The sequence below is a fragment of the Engystomops pustulosus genome, chromosome 1, assembly GCF_040894005.1.
Source record: "Engystomops pustulosus chromosome 1, aEngPut4.maternal, whole genome shotgun sequence".
In the NCBI taxonomy this organism is placed as follows: Eukaryota; Metazoa; Chordata; class Amphibia; order Anura; family Leptodactylidae; genus Engystomops; species Engystomops pustulosus.
This window is the reverse complement of record NC_092411.1, coordinates 205,074,504-205,090,871: the sequence shown is the minus strand read 5'-3', so window position 1 is coordinate 205,090,871 and position 16,368 is coordinate 205,074,504. Positions and strand designations below refer to the sequence as shown.

The 16,368-nt window shown below is 37.7% G+C and overlaps 1 protein-coding gene across 2 annotated transcripts in view; it reads left to right on the top strand.

Moving 5' to 3' along the window:
- UBE2D3 (ubiquitin conjugating enzyme E2 D3) overlaps positions 1 to 16,058 on the top strand; it is a 40,073-nt gene extending 24,015 nt beyond the window's left edge. Inside the window, exons 4-8 of one of the 2 annotated variants that reach the window (XM_072118706.1) lie at positions 1,847 to 1,924; positions 6,686 to 6,791; positions 8,366 to 8,459; positions 10,376 to 10,425; positions 15,183 to 16,058. In XM_072118706.1, the coding sequence (XP_071974807.1) occupies positions 1,847 to 1,924; positions 6,686 to 6,791; positions 8,366 to 8,459; positions 10,376 to 10,424 (327 nt within the window). In that variant the 3' untranslated portion in view covers position 10,425; positions 15,183 to 16,058. The remainder of the gene's footprint in view (positions 1 to 1,846; positions 1,925 to 6,685; positions 6,792 to 8,365; positions 8,460 to 10,375; positions 10,426 to 15,182) is intronic. The other variant, XM_072118717.1, reaches the window with a different exon arrangement.
- The last annotated feature ends 310 nt before the right edge of the window (positions 16,059 to 16,368 follow it).

Genomic DNA, 16,368 nt, shown 5'->3' with positions numbered 1-16,368 from the left:
CACCTACACAATTTTAAAATCCTGCTGCATACCGTATATACTCGAGTATAAGCTGCCCCGAGTATATGCAGAGACCCCTAATTTTAACAAACAGGAAAAACCTATTGACTTGAGTATAAGCCAAGGGTGGGAAATGCATTGGTCACAGCCCCCTGGAGTATATGGCCTGCCAGCCCTTGCCCCCAATATGCCTATAGGAAAAAGTGTATATACATACGTTATATTCTCAAAAAATGTGCTGAAAAACCCTAAATTGGCTTATACTTGAGTATACACTGTGCCAGCCGTGTAACCGGAAACCAAGCAGACACTGCTGTGAATTAGAATAGAAACACCAGACCGCTATCAAATGACCTTTGACTGCCCCTTTAGTAAGCAGCTCCTAGTGCTGTTTTTAACGGTAACCGGTCCTATTTAAAGAGTTGATTAGCATGGTGCCCTTATCTGTCTGTGGTGTAGGACCTCTGAATGCATTAGAACACGCTACTCAGGACTTCAGAAAGCAGGAGCAGAAAAGCTGTTTCATAAAACTAACTTATGACTAAGTTCAGTTTTCACCTGCACAAATCGCTTCAATATTACTTAAACTGGTCTGGGACTGCCCCTCTGACTTTAGAAGTCAGCGGGCCGAGGTCCCGAGTCTGCAGCGATGTCTAAAGATGTCAGACACCTGGAGATTCTAGGAGATATGGTTAGTTATAGCTTCTGCCTTCTCCGCTCCTCACAGCATCTTGCTGAAGGAGTATGCACTGAGGAGCGTTGCCGTCGGCTCCATAAACTAGAGCTGTTTGGTCTAATTGTACCCATTACAGCTCTGATCAACACCACCAGTGACAAGTGGTCGTTTCCCCTGTAACGGAGGCTCTTATAGATGCCTCACTTAAAGGGGGAAACTTGTAAAAGAAAAAAAAATTTAAAGTGAAAATTTTCCCCAGGGGTCTTTTAAAACTTTTTTTGGGACATATAAAGTAAAAACATGCACAAAAAAATAGTAATATTTGTAAAAATACAATGACATTTCTCCATATAATACACATGCTACACCCACCCTACACTACAAAAAGCATCACCACAGTCTCCCCGTTTTCCCGAGACTACACATATATCAAAATAAGGAATTCATTAATAATGTATCTTGTAGTACTTTTTTAATTTTCAAATTAAAAAATCCCCCCCCCCCCACACACACTTTTAACTCCAAATAAAAATGAAAAATGTATACATTTTTATTACCTTTTTAACTAAAAAAAACCACTTCAAAAAATTAAAGGTAGCATGCAAATAAGTTATGGCCCTCAATGAAACTTCACTAATAATTACGGTGACTAGAGCCTATTCAGGCTAAGTTCCAAAGGGGTTAAAGGAAACCTACCATTTAGAATGGTAGGGGTAAGCTGTAAGTACCGAGCACCAGCGGTATCGCGGTTTTAACACTTTTTAAACTTTAGAGCAGAAGAGGCTTCGGCGCTGCGTGCGCATGGTCGCGCGCAGCGCCGAAGCCTCTCCTGCTCTAAAGTTTAAAACCGCGATAAAGCGGTTTATAACACTAACGAAAGTAAGTATCGGCACCAGCTCACCCTGAGCTGGTGCTCGGTACTTACAGCTTACCCCTACCATTCTAACTGGTAGGTTTCCTTTAAAGGAAACTTCTGTCTGATTCATAACTTTACAACACAGAGTTACTGATGGAGTTCATTCTGATGCAGTATTTGTGTGTGTTGTGTTTTTTTTGTTTACACTGTCTCTTTCCCTAAAGAAAAGCTGGGCTTTAACTTATTTCCTGGAATTTGATAATTTAACTACCTGTTGAAAGACCTTTTAACTTACACCTGCGTTTTCCTGACAGAATGACAGTCCATATCAAGGCGGTGTTTTCTTCTTGACGATTCATTTTCCTACAGACTATCCCTTCAAACCTCCCAAAGTAAGTATCATTGCAGACTTCATATTAACATAAAAGGGAATGAACTTCTAACCAAATCTGGGGTACTAATGTGTGTTAGTGTGGTTAATGCATTACAGCGCAAAGCTTTTACATTATAAATTTAAACAGTTACTGAAATCTTTCCAGTATTTATATTAACCATTGATAATTCTTTAAAAGTAATGTTTGCGGCATTGTTCAACATACATGCCACCAGTTTTTATGATGTAATTTTTAACCACTTGGCTGTGATTCATATCCTAATGCTCTCACACTCCGTACTCTATCATTATGTATGGAGCCAGGTAGAGTGAACCCCGCAGTTGGCTTTCTAGATGCTTTTGGTATTACAGACACTGGCATCTTAATGAGTTCTGTAGCAAAGGGTGTTGTACTTGGCTATGCAGGTGTTTGTTTTTTGAGGAAAGACATGGTGGGCCTCCTGGCTGCTGCCCATTACAGACCAAATTACAAAAAAATGTTTGACTTGTGTACAGAAAAGGGACACCCAGAGAATAAGAGTGAAGTACAGTGGAATCTTGGAATGACCATCATTTGATATAAGAATATTTTGGTTTAACAGCGTGTTCCAGAAACAGTTTTCCTATAGAACAGAAATTAAATATGTAATTGTTCCACGCTCCAAAAATATTTAGTAATGTGTAGTACATCTTATCATTCTAATTCAATATTGTTATACGATTTTTTTTTTTTTTTTTTTTTTTGAGGGGGAGGTACAGAAGGTTGTATGGAAGACTCTCAAAGCAAATCAACCAAATTTAATAAACTGATAGATGCTCACCCCTGCTCCTTTTTATCTTGGTGCTCTCCTTGCCTAAGCTTGACACGCTAGGATCATCTAGAAAAGTACCTTTTAACTAGCCACACTTGGACAAGATGTCTGGCGCTCTGGCCTGCTAATTATGCCCTCTGGGAGAGGGAAGTGAAGTCACGTGAGAGGTGTGAACTCATGGCCCTCACAGCAGGTTTTTTTTTTTTTAATTGACAATAACTTCTTGAGCCATAGGGATATTAACCCCTTCTGGTCTAAGCCATTTTGGAGCCATAGGTAAGCCATTTTGGAGCCTTGGGACCAGGCCTGATTTTTATTTTATTTTTATTTTATTTTTTAATTTGCCCTGTATCATAATAGGGGGTATACCTTTGTTACGCTTTAACATATCCAGGGTATATTAAGATTTTCTCATCACACATCGTACTTCAAAGCAATAGAAAAATTATATCTTTTATTTAGTTATAAAAAAAATGGAAATTTGAAAATCGAATAATTTTTAGAAATTTGTCAAAGTTCTACATTTTCTGCGTTTTCAGGCAGATACTAGTAGCACCGGAGTACATTTATAACGGACATTTCCAAAATGTCTGCTTTTCTATCAGCGTGGGTTTTTATGCATCCTCTTTTCTGGGTTGTTAGGAGGCTCAGAATTTTGTGTGCAATTTTTCTTATTTTTATGAAAATTGCCAAAACCCTTTGAGGCACTTGCTCAGCTTTAAGGCCTAAATAGCTGTAAAGTGACAGAATTTACAGGGTTTTACTAACTACTCCCTTCAATTTGGGGAAAAAACAACTTTAAGAAGTGTTTAAATGTTTTGCAGTGGTTAAAACAAAATGGAAGTGTAATTTACAAGCTATAATTTTACTTTGGACAGTGGTTTAATTTTGGCCAAAAATTAAAGGGGTTAGCCGGCGTTAAGAAATAATTTGGGACGGGCTATTTTGCAAATAATAAACGTGTACTTGCCACCTCCGGCACTGCTGATGTCCCGCGCCGCGGTCTGTCTGAACCGTTCCCCTGTTTGTTTACAGGGCCACAGAAGCTTCTGCCAGGCGAGGTGGCCGGCCATGCCCATCTCTCCCTATCTCTCAGCATTGTAGGGCGCTGGGAGATGGTGTCTGATGGGAGCTGCCAGCCATAAACTCCCTGTGCGCCCTTCTAAACAAACCTGCGCACAGGTCAGACGGGCTATGGCGCGGGCGTCAGCAGCGCCAGAAGAAGAGGTAAGTACACATTTAAATGGCCCGCTGCAGCCTGACCCTAAATTCATAAACTCAGCTAAGCCCTTTAAACCGTCAAAGTATTAAATTATTTAAAACAAACTTTCACATCTTGCAGGCTATATCTTAAAGGACACCTGTCATCAGGTCTTTGTCACTATTTCTGTCACCGCTACCTGTTGGAGCAGCTTTACAAGGGTCCCATCCCAGCCTTTATCTAGTTATTTTATTAATTTTATTTTATTATATTGGCACTTTGCTACAAATAAGTTTTCATTGTAGATATTCATTTTGGATATTATTACACATCAGTCTTTATACTGCCGGGCCACTTTAGATTTGAGCTATAGTCTGGGTTAGTTATAAATTATTTTGATGAGGGATACTGTTAAATAGGCATAGCGACAGGAACTGCTAGCTTGAAAACGCAACATACTAACTTTTTTTTTTTTTTTTAAATAAGTAATAATCGGGGCAGTCAGTTTGGGGTATTAGTGCTTGCACAGTAGGTAAGCAATAGAATACATTTTTATGCAGAACTCAAACTTCTGTTTTGCTTAAGTGTTCTTTAGTATTCTACGGCGGTCATTAGGGGTACTTGTTCTGACGTGACGCCTTTCTACAGCGGCGCGTTAGAAGTTGATTTCTGGACACCGGGTCTCGCCGATGTCGGGCTGTGATGTCACATCCCAGATCCGGCACTTTTTCCGATCCCGGGTGTTTAACCCCTTACTCGCGGCGTGCAAGTGTGTCGGACCCCCTGGTGTGCTTACAGTGTATTGCAGTGTAAAGGCTTGAACAAGCGATTGGATGATCGCTTGTTCAAGCCAAAGAATGGAAAATGTTAAAAAGTGAAAAAAAAAATCATTTTATAATGGATAAATAAAATAAGTCCCATAATCTCCCCAGTTACACATATAATGCAAATAAAGTGTATAAAACACAAAAGCACAAAAAAATGTACATATTTGGTATCACCGCGTCATATTAATTTGTACAATAAATCTAAATCCGTATTGAACCCGCTCGGTGAATGATGTAAAAAAACCCCACGAAAAACTTCCCGTAATGTACAATTTTTCATCAAACATCACAAAAAATGTTCTAAAAAGTGATCAAAAAAAGCTACGTTCCCTAATGATACGACTGAATAGAACAACTCTTTTCGCAAAAAAGATCTCCACTAGATCTGACAGAAAAATACAGAAGTTATGGCCCAGAAAAATTGTCGATAGTAAAAAGGTGATTCCCACCAATATTGATTTTGCTCAGTAAAATTGAGCAAAAATAAGAAACTATATAAATGAGGTATCACCACAACCGTAGTGAACCAGATAAAATATTTTTACGTTCCGGTGAGCGGGGGGAAAAAAAGTACTAAAAATCCCAAATAAAAATTGATGATTTTGTTTGTGTCCCCCTTGAAATAGTTAATTAAATCTCATGAATAAGCTATAGACCCCCAAAATTATCTATAAATTTTATCTCATCCCGTACATAATAAGCCCTCATATATGTTCACATTGCCAAACAAAATTAAAATTTCTAGCTTGTACAATGTGACAATCCTAATCTGCTGTGAATAGCGCTCCTTTGATCCTATGCTCGGCCGTGCGCCCATACAGCAGTTTACCACCACATATGGGGTATCAGTACACTCTATATTGTTTTAACCCATGTGAAACACTTAAAGGATTAATAGACGCAATAGAAGTTGTTTTACATACGTTGAGGGGTGAAGTTTCTATAGTGGGGTAATTTATGGGGTTTTACTATTATTTAGGCCTTACAAAGTCACTTGAAAGCTGAGTTGTCCCTCAAAATGTGAGTTTTGGCAATTTTCATGAAAATAAGAAAAATCGCACCTAAAGTTCTGCACCTCATAACATCCTAGAAAAATGAGAGGATGCATAAAATATCATCTCAGCATAAAGCAGACATTCCGTAAATGTTAATTATCAAGCTTTTTGGGTAGTTTTACTTCCTGTCTGGAAAGCAGAACATTTCAAACTTTGTAAAAATTCTTCATTTTCCAACTTTTGCCAAATTTTCACTTTTTTTCAGAACGTATCGCAAAACTTATCACTTACATTTTATAACCAACATGAAGTACAATGTCATGAGAAAACCTTCTCAAAATCACCAGGATATGTTAAAGCGTTCTGAAGTTGTAACCAATTATTGTGAGACATGTCAGATTTGAAAAATCGCGTCTGGTCATTGAGGTGAAAACTAGTGTCGGTGATAAGGGGTTAATCATACATAACAATTTCTATTAAATAACAGTATGGCATGTACTTGGTCACTACCAACTTTAGAGCATTTTTATGGACGATCCGGTCCAAGAGTCTTCATGAGCAGTGTGATTTGTTCATCGGCCTGCTTTACCCTAATGTGTAATATGATGTCCAAACTATTCATCTATACAAAACAACTTGAACTGTTACACATGATGACCTAGAAACGAAAGCATTTAAAAAGTTTGTGTGCTGCATATCTCTTATTTTATTAAAATTGACACTGATGCAGTTTATAAAGTTTTTTTCATCACTAAAACAATGGGAGGTCTGTACACAGGTGTGAATTGCACCTTACATGTTCTTTATGCTGCATGGTCTTTAAAGTTTGCTCTAACATTAGCACAACATTTTTAGAGATGTAGCTATCCATTTACTACCTACCTCCAAATCCTCACCATTCACAAATTTTATGTACTTTAACTTGAATTGTTTTCTTTTTCATAGGTTGCGTTTACAACGAGAATCTACCATCCAAATATTAACAGCAATGGCAGCATTTGTCTTGACATACTCAGATCACAGTGGTCCCCAGCTTTAACAATTTCTAAGGGTGAGTCTGCCCATTATGTTTAGAAAATGTCATCCACAGGTTCTTTGATCTCTTACAGAAATCTTATTTTATGGCTGTATTATCTTGAATCCTCAGGATAGGGGATGACTTGCTAATCACTGGGGATTTGTCTGTGGGGCCACCAAGATCCTTGTACTGTAATGGGGGGGCAGGTTAAACATGTGCACCATCTCTTCATTCCCTTTCCTTGACCATGCGTGAAGTGGCAGAGTACCTCTCTAGGACTTTCCTGGCAGTTCTAAAGAGAATGAGACCGCACAATGTTCCACCCATTACAAGGATACTCTCCCACAAGTAAAATGAGCATAGTATGGCATAAATCTGTTTTTATCTATATGTAAATTACCTTATCAATGCGCAAGGGTCAGGCCCATGTCTGCTGTTGTACAGTTGGTTTGCTTTTTTCACACCTTATTTCTGCAAGGGACCCCAATCATTGTGAATATGCTTGCAGCACTTAAAGAAGGAAACTGGTGCATGAGCAGACCTGTCAGAATATGGCAGGGCTTTATTATTATTAGATACATATTTTTATATCCATAGATGCTAACGTGCACCATACATGTGGATATGTACATTTGGCAAAATGGAAAAATGAGAAGAGCAATATGAATCATTATAAATAAAATCAATCAATAAATGAATAAATATTATATATATATATATATATATATATATATATATATATATATATATATATATATATTTTTTTTTTTTTTTTTTTCCCTTAAATCTTTGCAAATTGAACTTTATGGCTAGTTATTTGCTCCTTAATACTATAATCTTATCAGTCATATCTTAGGGGATCAAGGATGTATGTATAAATTCTTTTCAGCCTCATCTCAAAAACTAATTTGGTGTAAATATACTTCTTGTAGCTCTACTTTTGAGATCTATAAATGAATATATTTAGATTGACCAATAAGCTGAATATACTGATTAATCCTTGGGAGGGTCTTTACCTTTCACCACTGTCCCTTGCTAGGAAAAAATATATGTCAATATCCAGTCTAAGGTATGACGTGATGGGTCCATGTTATTTCTAAAAAGCACCCTCATAGGGGTTTCTCTCCCATGACGAGTGGGGCGATGTGATGAGTGTTTATATGAGTTTATATAAGCCTTTGACGGACGCTCACCACGTTGCAGTCAGCCCTGGTGGAGAAAGGGTATTTTTGGTCGCAAGCCAGGCGACTATTGGCGTTTCAAATAAGCAGACCTGTCCCTGACCTTTGTGCACTGAAAAGCTAATTTGCCTAAACCTTGCATTTCTCAGTGATCTTTGTATATTCAAGTGTATAGTGTAGTACATTGTGTCATTATATTGGGGTAGATGGGAGTTTTCACTTTTGGTTAAATTGTAGATATCAAATTTGATACATGTTATACTATTACATTACATGGTGTGAATATTCATTTGCCTAAATCCTACAAGGAAAGCAGATTTTGCATGATTCTGAAATACTAAAAAAACTACAATTGCTATGCAATTATAAAACTGAACACTTCTATTGATTGATTTTATAAACCCATTAACTGTTTTCTTCTTTCAGTTCTTTTGTCAATTTGTTCACTGTTATGTGACCCAAACCCAGATGACCCTCTAGTGCCAGAGATTGCACGGATCTACAAAACAGATAGGGAAAAGTAAGTGTGTTTTCCATTATCAGCAACTCTGGTAATGCTATGCAGTGCATGATGTAGAAATTGTCCATAAACCTTTTAATCTAGTAAACTGTCTTTAAACAGTTCTATAAATAAAAGCACCTTAACCCCTTAAGGACGCAGGGTTTTTTCGCTCATTTCTCGCTCTCCACCTTCAAAAATCCATAACTTTTTCATTTTTACGTGTACAGACCTGTGTGAGGGCTTATTTTGTGCGTAACAAATTTTACTTTCCCGTAATGTTATTTATTTTAACATGCCGTGTACTGCGCAGCTGAAAAAAAATTCCAAATGTGGAAAAATTGAAAAAAAACGCACGTGACGTTCTTGTGGGCTCAGTTTTTACGACTTTCACTCTTTGCTCCAAATAATATGCCTACTTTATTCTTTGGTTCGATGCGATCGCGGTTATACCAAATTTATATAGGTTTTATTGTGTTTTAATTCATTTTCAAAAATTAAACGAATGTGTACAAAAAAGAAAAAATATTTTTTGTCATCTTCTGAAGCTAATAACTTTTTCATACTTTGGCACACGGAGCTGTGTGAGGTGTCATTGTTTGCGAAATGAGCCGACGTTTGCATTGCTACCATTTTGAGGTCTGTGCGACATTTTGATCATTTTTTTATTCCATTTTTTTTTCTGTGGTGTAAAAGTCGCATTTCGGACATTTGGGCGCCATTTCCCGTCTCGGAGGTCACCGCCGGCCGTAACAGTTTTATATTTTGATAGATCGGGCATTTTGGGACGCGGCGATACCTAATGTGTCTGATTTTTACTGTTTATTATGTTTTATATCAGTTCTAGCGAAAGGGGGGTGATTAGAATTTTTATTATTTTATTTTTTAAACTTTTTTTTTTTTTTCCTCCCCACTATTTCTTAGACCATCTAGGGTACATTAACCGTAGATGGTCAGATCCTTCCTTCCATATACTGCAATACTTCTGTATTGCAATATATGGCATTTTTCGGGGGCGCGGCGATCGTTATAAAGATGGCAGCGCCCGCGCACCGCCATCTTTTAAATGCCGCCGACGACTTTGCCGGCGGCAATGAAAGGGTTAATAGCCGCGATCGGTGCAAGCACCGACCGTGGATATTGGCGGTGGGGGTTTGCTGCAATATGCAACAACCCCCACCTTTGTATGAAGAGGACTCGGCCCGTGAGCCCTCTTCATACATTCCCTATATCTCTGCGCCCTACAGCTACGGCGCAGAGCGTTAAGGGGTTAATGTCTGTCGCATTTAGTGTAAACTACAGGTTAGGCTGTTTATCATTCATTTTTAGCTCACCACCTTCAAATGTTGCATTTTTTTTTTGTGTGTGTACAGAGCTGTATGAGGGCTTATCTTCTGTGCAATAAATTTTAGTTGTTGGTGATGGTATTTATTTTTCCATGCCTTGTACTGGAAAGTGTGTGTGTGTGTTTGGGGGGGGGGGGGGGGGCGGGGGGGAAATGCCAAATGTGGTTTGAATAAAAATGCCACATTTTCTCATGTGCTTTTTCAGTTTGATACAATAAAACATCTATAAATTTAGTACCCCGTAATCGTGTTTTAATAAAAACATGTACTTTAACCCTAGGATGTCTGATAATACCATATACTGCTGTACTACAGTATGGCAGTATTTGTGGATGTTTCACATCTATTACAATGGGCCACTAGCACATTGTAACAGATGTACAGAAATGAGAGCCGTGGTCATATAAAGACCCGAGAATGTCATGGCGATGGATCATTGCTCCCTGATGACGTCATGGGTAGCAACTATTAAAACAAAGATGGTGGCCCACGCACTGCAGTCTTTTGACTGCAAGGAGCACTGCATTTTCATAGTGTGACATATACTTAATTTACGTAATTTGCTTCCAAAAGTTATGTCTAATTTATTAGGTACAATAGGCTAGCGAGAGAATGGACAGAGAAATACGCTATGTTGTAGGGTAAGAGTACTTTACAATATCGATTTGCAAGGTTTGGGTTCTGCATGATTACGGTTTTCTAAGATTAATTTAGAGATTTCCTTGTTCCCATATTTGACACTTGCTGCATGGTCCTATTTGCAGATGTCTGTTGAAGGTTTGTTTAATTTGTTGTTCCAAATTTGTGATGGCTGACTTCTCTGATGGCCTATATTTGGGCAGTCTACATTATCTAAAATGTTCCCTACACACAACTTTTGAAAAAAAAAATAGGTTTAGAAGTTAAGTTGGGGTCCATAGCTGGTGTCATACTTTAAAAACCTCCTTTTGAATTATCCTGTATTAAATGGCAAAGTGATTTAAAGGAAAACTGACCACATTTTGCACATGTACTGCTAGTGGGAGGCTATAGACTCCCTTCTTTTAGCTTAAAAGCTTCCCTCAAATCCCCATAAAATGTTAAACTTACCAGGTATCTATGCATCTTTAGAGCAAGTTGAGGGGGTATGGCCTAATGTCACGTGACCAGGGTGACATAATCACAGCCTCTTAACCTTAAAAAAAACTGTACCCTATGCACATAAAAAATTGCAGCATGGCTGCGTGGACTTCTACTCCTCTCCATGAAGGCTGCTGTGATTGTATGAGATATATGCTTGATTTACAGTTTTCCAATGTTAGAAGGCTACAGTACCTGTGATGTCACCCTGGTCACGTGACTTTACTATTGCATGCAGAGCTAGTAAGATTCAGCCCGAGGAGGCCATGCCCACCTCAAATAAATATATGTGAATCTGAGGAGAACAATTTTCAACTTTATAATTTTACCTGGTGTCTAAGCATGTCTATAGCTAACTAAAAGAAGGGCGTCGGTTATTAGGGCTCTATGGGAACCTGCCACTAGCTGTATTTGTGAATGTGGTGACAGGTTCCCTTTAATATGTTTAAAACTATATATTAATAGCTTAACAGTGATGCAAAAAATGTTGTATTTGATTGTGAGCAGTTTCCTAGACTACAGCATGCAGAATGCTGCTAGGGCGTTTTGGAAACCGTAACTTACAGGTAAAGTAACAGTTGACCATGTCAATGCAGAGATTTTACAAACTAGTGACTTGTGGGTAACCATTTAATTGGTTCCTCAAGATAGTCATTTCCAATTGGCATATCCCTTAAATACACACAATTACCTATTTTGTAATGTCTATTGGCTTTAATTAGAGATGCACTTTCACACACTACGTATAGAATATAATCTTTTATGGAAACCGAATGGCAAAACATCACATTTTTCTAAATCCACTTTAATCTCCTCTATCATCTTGCTCTTTTCTCTGCTGGTATTAACCTCTTGGCGTGCAGCGGGCGGTATATCGGACGCAGTGCTGATGCCGGTTCAGCTCGAGATCTGAGCCGTGCCGGTTGTAACTAACAGCCGACACCCCAGTGTAACACCCGCGGTCGTAATTGGCTCTGATCGCGGGTGTTTAACCCGTTAAAGCAGTACATTATGAAAATGTAAAGTAGACATATGGGAAATGTTATTCAGAAACATATTTAGGTGGTAAATCTATGTGCCTGAAAGCGCAATGATTTTGAACTTTACATTTTTTGAAAAATTTGCCATTTGCAATCATTTTTTTTCTAAATCAGCCAACTATTAACACTAAAATGAAGTACATCATGTGGGGGGAAAAAGTACGTGAGTGAAGTTGGCCCCCCACCTTGTCCAAATCAAACAAAATTGGTGTCAATCGTTTGTGCAGCAGAAATTTTCGTTTGTGCCGCTATCGTTTTTTAAGATATTCATGAAAGTTTCCAGAGGTTATCAGAGGTCAACCAACCCCCCCCCCCCCACACACACACACACATTTTGTTTATGCTGCTTTTGTTTTGAATAAATGAACAAAAAATTAAAGTTCAAAAGTTCAACTAGCTCCCCCCCACATTAACCGAATCAAACAAAACTGGTGTCAAACGTCAGTGCTATGTTTTGTGCTGGTTTGTGCAGCAAAAAACTTCATTTTTAAGGTATGATCAGGTGTTTACATAGGTTAAAGGTGGTTAGGATGAACTGGTAAAAAACAAGCCTAGTGACACTTCCCTGGTTTGATCACCAGGGGGAGCTAGCAAGCACATTGTACTTTGGAAGAAATTAACTCTGATGACCTCTGGGGAAAAAAGTATGAATATATTAAAAATGATAGCGGCACAAATGAAAATTTTTGCTGCACAAACATAGCACTAACGTTTGACACCAGTTTTGTTCGATTCGGTTAATGTGGGGGGGCTGCTTGAACTTTTAACCTTTCATTTTTTTTGTTCACATATTCAAAACAAAAGCAGCACAAACGTAGCAGAATTGATTTGGGGGGGGCTGGTTGACCTCTGATGACCTCTGGAAACTTTCATTAAAATCTTAAAACGATGGAGGCACAAACGAAAATTTTTGCTGCACAAACGTAGCACAAATGTTTGACACCAATTTTGTTTGATTTGAACAAGGTGGGGGGGGGGGCAACTTCACTCAGGTGGAAAAAGTCTCATAATCTCTGACAGTGTTATAAACCATATAAAGCGATGCATGTCAGAATACAAAAAATGGGGCTGAGCCTTAATGGGTGCGTCCTTATGGAGTTAAAACCGTCTCTTGTCATAGTTGGTGGTAGACTACCTTTGACCGATTGAGGCATAAAGGAGTTTTCTAGGCTTTTATGGGAGTTTACTAATCTTTTCTCAAAGGGGATGCAGTGTGTGCACTTGGTGTGTCTTGGCAGATCCAGTAAATATTGACTTTATACGTTGCTACATTTTGATAAGGGATCATATGTTATGGTCATTTTATTAACCCTCTCCTACCCAGAACAATCGGAGGGCACACTTGCTCAGTCCTATATTGAGTGGTGGGATTCAGTAAATTGACTGAAACTATGAACCTCTTCGCCTAATGTGGCAACACAGCAACAGGAATACAGAACATTTCCAAAAGGTTGAAAACAGAGTATGGTTTTTCGTGTTGCATATACACTTATGCTATGGCGTTCTTTCTCCAATACTTATGCGCTACCGAAGGCTCTGTTATCAAATGGCTAATACAGTGGCATACATTTTAAAAGTGAACTTGGGATTTAACGTTCCCATTGCTACATATTTTGGTGTGTAGTATGTATGAACACCTCTTATGTTCGTAAATGTACTTTCTTAAAAACAATAGGTGTACTCTGGATTTGAACTTTTTTTTTTTTTTTTTTTTTTTTTTTTTTTTTTTTTTTGACACAATACACGCTTTTTACTTTATTTCAAACTCATTGGTGGATTACAACCAAATACTGCATGGTTTTTGTTTTCTTGGAAGTGTTTTCTGGTTTATATAAATGGTTTTCATTGCATTTTCAATGCATTGTTTTTTAATTGCATTTGAACTCATTAACAGTTGACAGCCTGTAGTCATGCAACTTTGTGACAAACTCTATCACTTAGTTGTCCGCTTTCAAAAAAAATATAGGTTTGACACAACCTATAAGTTACCATTTTTATTCATGTATTTTTAAGCAGTTAAGTTTCCATCAACTCAGAATTCAACTATTCTAGTGACTCAAATGAAAAGAGAATTTCTCTGGGGTATTCCCATCACAGCAAATTTAATCTCATTATACCATATTACAATATACTTTCTGTATCAACTCTTTAGTTTTCTGCTTGCTGTCATTCTATAGAAAGCTTCTATGGTTACTACTAAGGGACAGAAATCTGACCATGGTCACACAGGTGCACAGCTTATAACAAATGGCTGTGATTACTGTTTGTCAGACATGTGTGCAGCTCGTCATATCAATGGTCAGATTTCTGTCCACTAGTAGTAACCATAGAAACTTTCTATAGAATGAAAGCAAGTAGAGATCTAGAAAACTGTGAGGAATTGATACAGAAAGTATATTGGAAAATTGTATAACTTTTTCACAATTTGCTGAAATGGGAATATCCCTTTTAAGCATGTTGGTTTATGGACATTATACCTTCATAATTGAAATGTTCTATGTATAAGGTGTTAAGTGGTATAAATGTAGTGCACTGTAACTGGTCGTCTTTGGTGCTCTGACATTTGGTAAACCACTGTGTAAAGGAAAATACCTGGCAATAATAGTAGAAAAACCAAGACTGCTGCCGCCCCCTCTAAGTTACAGTGCTTATAAGCATCATTACGCTAACTAACAGGCAGTATAATTTATCCTAAAAAACGCACCTAAAAGTGTGTGCATGATTTTAGCAATTTGTAGTGGTAAATGCATTTTTGATGCTACTAATGTACACAAAATAAATATTTCTTACGTTGACTATGGACAGATGCTAGCATTTAATGTGTGTAAATAAATATATATTTGTGTACAGGCAGTCCCCGGGTTACGTACAAGATAGGGTCCGGAGGTTTGTTCTTAAGTTGAATTTGTATGTAAGTCGAAACTGTATATTTTATAATTGTAGATCCAGAAAAAAAAAAATTGTCCCCAGTGACAATTGGACATTAAACATTTTTTGCTGTAATGGGACCAAGGATTATCAATAACGCTTCATTACAGACACCTTACAGCTGATTATTGCAGTCTGGGACTATAGTAAAGCATTCAGAAAGCTTCACCAGAGGTCACAGGGGTCTGTCTGTAACTATAGGTTGTCTGCAAGTCGGGTGTCCTTAAGTAGGGGACCGCCTGTATATGTGAAAAAATATTACAAATACTCACTTTTAAATCACTTATTTTATTTTTCCCCCTTTTCTTTAGGTACAACAGAATAGCCCGGGAATGGACTCAGAAGTATGCTATGTGATGCTACCTTCAAGTCTAAATACACCTGCATTATAGCTGGAATAAAATAAACTTTAAATTACTGTTTTCCCCTCCCTCTCAGACCTCATCTACTTACCCCCTCATTTTTTTTTTCCAACCTCCTCCCTTTTATTTTGTGCTGCCTCCCTTCATGCACATGCTCATGGGAAGACTTTAGCTCAGCATTGGACAGAAACTGCTCTAGACTGTCAAGTAGTTGCCAGAATACAATTGCCCAAGATCCTTAATCTTATCAAATTGAGCATGTGTTAAAACATGGCCGTCGTCTTCACTGTTACTTGGTTATAAGATAAATCCATTCTTCATTTCTTACTGAAGTGGTGAAGATTAGAGCCTTTGTTTGGGGTAGGGAGGGGGAAATGTCAGGCAAAATTACATTAATTAAAAAAAAAAAAAAATTTAAATCCTCTTGTCTTATTGTAGGATTCAGCAATGTGGAGTTACTATGGATATTTTGGTCACAACCTCCCAGACGTTTAAGTTTTTTTTTTTTTTTTTTTTTATGCTCATAACTGATGTTTTGGGTGGAGAGTTGGTGTTGAAATTATATAGCTGCAAAAGTAATGTATTTTATGCATGTCAATAAACATGACAGATTGAAATTGGAAGGTGAAACCCTATTAAATAACAGGATCAAAAGTTTTGTAACTTTTCATTAAGTTTTTATTTTATTTTTGGAGGTTGAGCTATTAGTTAATCTCTCTTCCAAAACACTGTTAATATAGCACTGAATAAAATGATTTAAACGTCAATGGATGACTGATCAACTAATAGCTCCATTTTTTTCTTCAATAAAGTTGCATAAACCAATGTGTTAGCTGCCTGAATTAATGTTTGCAACCTTATTTTCTATGTAAATTCAACAAATCTGTGTGTATATAAAGTTTGGATTTTGTTCTATTTTACGTCAAATGATAGTGTAAAAAGCATACTTTTTTTTCCTCTGTTTATTTGAAGCTGTTTACCCACCTAGATCAGATTATTGCCCATCGTGGGCACAAATTCCAGCATTTAATATAGGACTGGCTGTGGGGAAGGGGGTCACTGTGGTTTAGAGTAACCTGGTTGTTTAACAGATTGAACATTTTATATGGTATGTTATCAGCTTAAGTATTCCTAA